This window comes from Nicotiana sylvestris, chromosome 8 (genome assembly GCF_000393655.2).
Source record: "Nicotiana sylvestris chromosome 8, ASM39365v2, whole genome shotgun sequence".
NCBI lineage: Eukaryota > Viridiplantae > Streptophyta > Magnoliopsida > Solanales > Solanaceae > Nicotiana > Nicotiana sylvestris.
In genome coordinates, this window is record NC_091064.1 from 54,005,775 (window position 1) to 54,009,010 (window position 3,236).

Sequence of the window (3,236 nt, forward strand, 5' to 3'; positions counted from 1 at the left end):
TGGAAGACCTTTGTTTTTGTATTTGACAATCTTGGAGAATTCTTTCGGTTGTATACTCAGGCAACATGATGTGACTGGGAAGAAAGAGCAATCAATCTACTATTTGAGTAAAAAGTTCACAAGCTATGAAGCTATATATACCTTGTTGGAAAGGACTTGATGCGCCTTAACTTAGGTCGCTCAAAAGCTTAGGCATTACTTGTTGGCCTACACCACTTACCTCATCACTAGGCTAGATCCTTTAAAGTACATATTCCAGAAGCTGATACCCATTGGGAGGTTAGCAAAATGGCAGATCTTGATCACTCAATTTGACTTAGTCTATGCCACCCGCAGGACAATGAAAGCCCAGGCTCTAGTGGATCACCTAGCTGAAAACCCTGTTGACTATGAATATCAGCCCTTGAATACTTACTTCCCGGACGATGAGGTGAATTCAGTTGAGGTAATATCAGAAGACACCAATGCTTGGAAAATGTTCTTCGATGGAGTTGTGAACGCAAAAAGGTGTCAGGATTGGGGCAATTTTGATCTCACCCACTGGTCAACACTATCCAGCCACAACCCGGCTTCGGTTTTTCTGCACAAACAACACTGCCAAGTATGAAGCCTGCATTATGGGTATGAATATGGAAATCGACCAAGATGTTGAAGAACTATTGATCATGGGAGATTCGAACTTGATTATCCGGCAAGCTTAGGGTGAATAGGAAACCCGTGATGTCAAGCTTATTTCATACATGCAACATGTGGAGGATCTTAGTAAACGGTTCAAGTCAGTCGAGTTCAGGTACATTCCTCATTTTCACAATGCGTTGGCCGATGCGCTTGCTACTTTGGCCTCAATGTTGCCTTATCTAGGCAATCTCTACATTGACCCGTCGGAAATCCAAATCCGGGAAAGGCATGGTTACTGCAATACGGTCGAGGTGGAGCCAAATGTTCAGCCATGGTATCATGATATTAAGAGATTTCTAAAAACGAAAGAATATCCCGAGCAAGCCAATGGAGACCAAAAGAGAACCATTAGACGGCTTGCAAGCGGTTTCTTCTTGAGTAGTGATGTCTTGTACAAAAGGACTCTGGATCTCAATTTGATAAGATGTCTTGACGCCGAAGAGGCCGGAAGAATCATGTATGAAGTGCATGCAGGAGTGTGTGGACCTCACATTAATGGGTACGTTTTGGTAAAGAAAATCCTCTGAGCGGGCTATTATTGGATGACTATGGAAAAAGATTGTTTCAGTTTCGTCCGAAAATGTCATCAGTGTCAGGTGCATGGTAACCTAATTCATGAACCGCCTATAGAACTGCATCCCATATCAGCACCTTGTCCATTTGTTTCCTGGGGTATGGACGTCATTGGGCCGATCGAGCCAAAAGCTTCAAATGGGCATAGATTTATATTGGTCGCTATCGACTACTTTACAAAGTGGGTGGAAGCAATTACTCTCAAATCTGTCACCAAGAAAGTTGTGGTAGACTTCGTACACTCCAATCTCATTTTCCGTTTTGGTATTCCTGCAACTATCATCACGGATAATGCTGCAAACTTGAATAGTCACTTGATGAGGGAGATATGTGAGCAGTTTAAGATCACGCATCGGAATTCTACTCCTTATCGGCCCAAAGCTAATGGTGGTGTCGAAGCAGCGAACAAGAACATCAAGAAGATTTTGAGAAAGATGATCCAAAGTTCTAGGCAATGGCATGAAAAGTTGTCATTTGCACTGTTAGGATATCGCACAACTATATGCACATCAGTCGGAGCCACTCCGTATCTTTTGGTTTACGGCACTGAAGCCGTGATACCCGCAGAAGTTGAAATCCCTTCTCTTCGGATCATTGTTGAAGCTGAATTGAGGACAGTGAATGGGTCAAACCCCGTCTAGAACAGTTAACCCTAATTGATGAAAAACGAATGGTTGCAGTCTGCCACGAGCAGTTGTATCAACAAAGAATGGCCCGTGCCTACAACAAGAAGGTGCTGCCTAGGAAATTTGAAGTGGGACAACTCGTTTTGAGGCGTATTCTCCCCCACCATCAGGAAGCAAAAGGAAAGTTCGCTCCTAATTGGAAGGGCCCATACATTATCAGAAAATTGTTGCCAAAAAGGGTGTTGTACCTGGGAGAAATCGAAGGAAATGACCCTGAAACAGCTGTAAATGCAGACGCTGTCAAAAGGTATTATGTCTAGTCTTTCTGCAGCAACAACATTACCCGGGTGGGATGACGAAGTCTTTCATTCTCGCTACCCCAAACACTCCAATCCTTTGCTAACCTTTTGAGTCGGTTACCTTTCTTTCATTTCCCTCTTTGGAACCTGAAGATGTTTGTAAAAAAATGATTTCCTGAACTACATTCGACTTGATTTCGAAAGGATACGTAGGCAGCCTCTCTCTGGGGTTCAGTCACACCAAAACAAAAATTCAATTTCCCCTAAAAATGAAACTGGGCAGATATTATAATGGTCCATTAATAATCCCTCATGAATGGTTCCAAAGTTGTAATTCAATCCAAATTCTTTTTGGCCCAAACCTTGTTCAAGTCCTTCTGATTAAGCGTTAAAAGGTGTTCAAAATTGGAGAACGCAGTTGTTTGAACCCGATGCAATCAAGATAAAAGAAATAAAATGAGAGAGTCTTATTGGTAAAAACACGCGGGCACCGTAAGGTGATGGTGAGCAGAAAAATTGAAACGAGAGAGTCTTGTTAGTGAAAACTCATAAAGAGCACTATAAGGCGACAGTGAGAAGAGAAATGAGAGAGGTCGATTGGTGAAAACCCGCAAAGGGCGTCATTGATCGAAAAGAAGAAATTCCTCACCACCATTGGCACTGAAAGAGTCCTGGCAAGGTTTCTCGGTTTTAAAACACGGGTTGTAATGGGTTTATGAGAAGTTGGATAGTTGTACGGATCGGGTATCCAGTCCAAGAAGCATGTCATGTCTATTGAAGTCTACATGCACTCCAGATAAGTCCTTCTTTACTCCCTGAAAGGGTCCCTGAAAGGGACACTTCTCCTTAAATTCACTTTCTTGTCCTTTGTTTACTTTTCTTTGAATCCCTTTCGGTCTAACTTTGTTCCGAAACTAATACGAAGAAAATATGGCAAGATTGGTTTTACAGGATTATGCTTAATAAAAGTCAAATCCAAAAGAAAGCACCCAGCCTCAGCGGGTGTATCAGGTCGATCCTGACTGGACATGATGGCCGATGCTCTGAAGTCAAAACTATC

At 42.5% G+C, this 3,236-nt stretch overlaps 1 protein-coding gene across 1 annotated transcript; it reads left to right on the forward strand.

Annotated features, from left to right (window-relative positions):
* The first annotated feature begins 340 nt into the window (after positions 1-340).
* LOC138875042 (uncharacterized) lies at positions 341-1,892 on the forward strand. The gene is made up of 3 exons (XM_070153851.1): positions 341-574; positions 711-1,187; positions 1,269-1,892. Exons 1-3 carry the CDS (start codon positions 341-343, stop codon positions 1,890-1,892), a joined length of 1,335 nt encoding a protein of 444 aa, XP_070009952.1.
* The last annotated feature ends 1,344 nt before the right edge of the window (positions 1,893-3,236 follow it).

Excerpts from the sequence above, each read along its gene's own strand:
- LOC138875042 (XM_070153851.1), top strand. The coding sequence starts at position 341 with ATGAAAGCCCAGGCTCTAGTGGATCACCTAGCTGAAAACCCTGTTGAC. Across the intron at positions 575-710 it reads CCAGCCACAACCCGGCTTCG|GAAACCCGTGATGTCAAGCT; the intron begins GTTTTTCTGCAC and ends TAGGGTGAATAG. Across the intron at positions 1,188-1,268 it reads ACATTAATGGGTACGTTTTG|TGTCAGGTGCATGGTAACCT; the intron begins GTAAAGAAAATC and ends AAATGTCATCAG.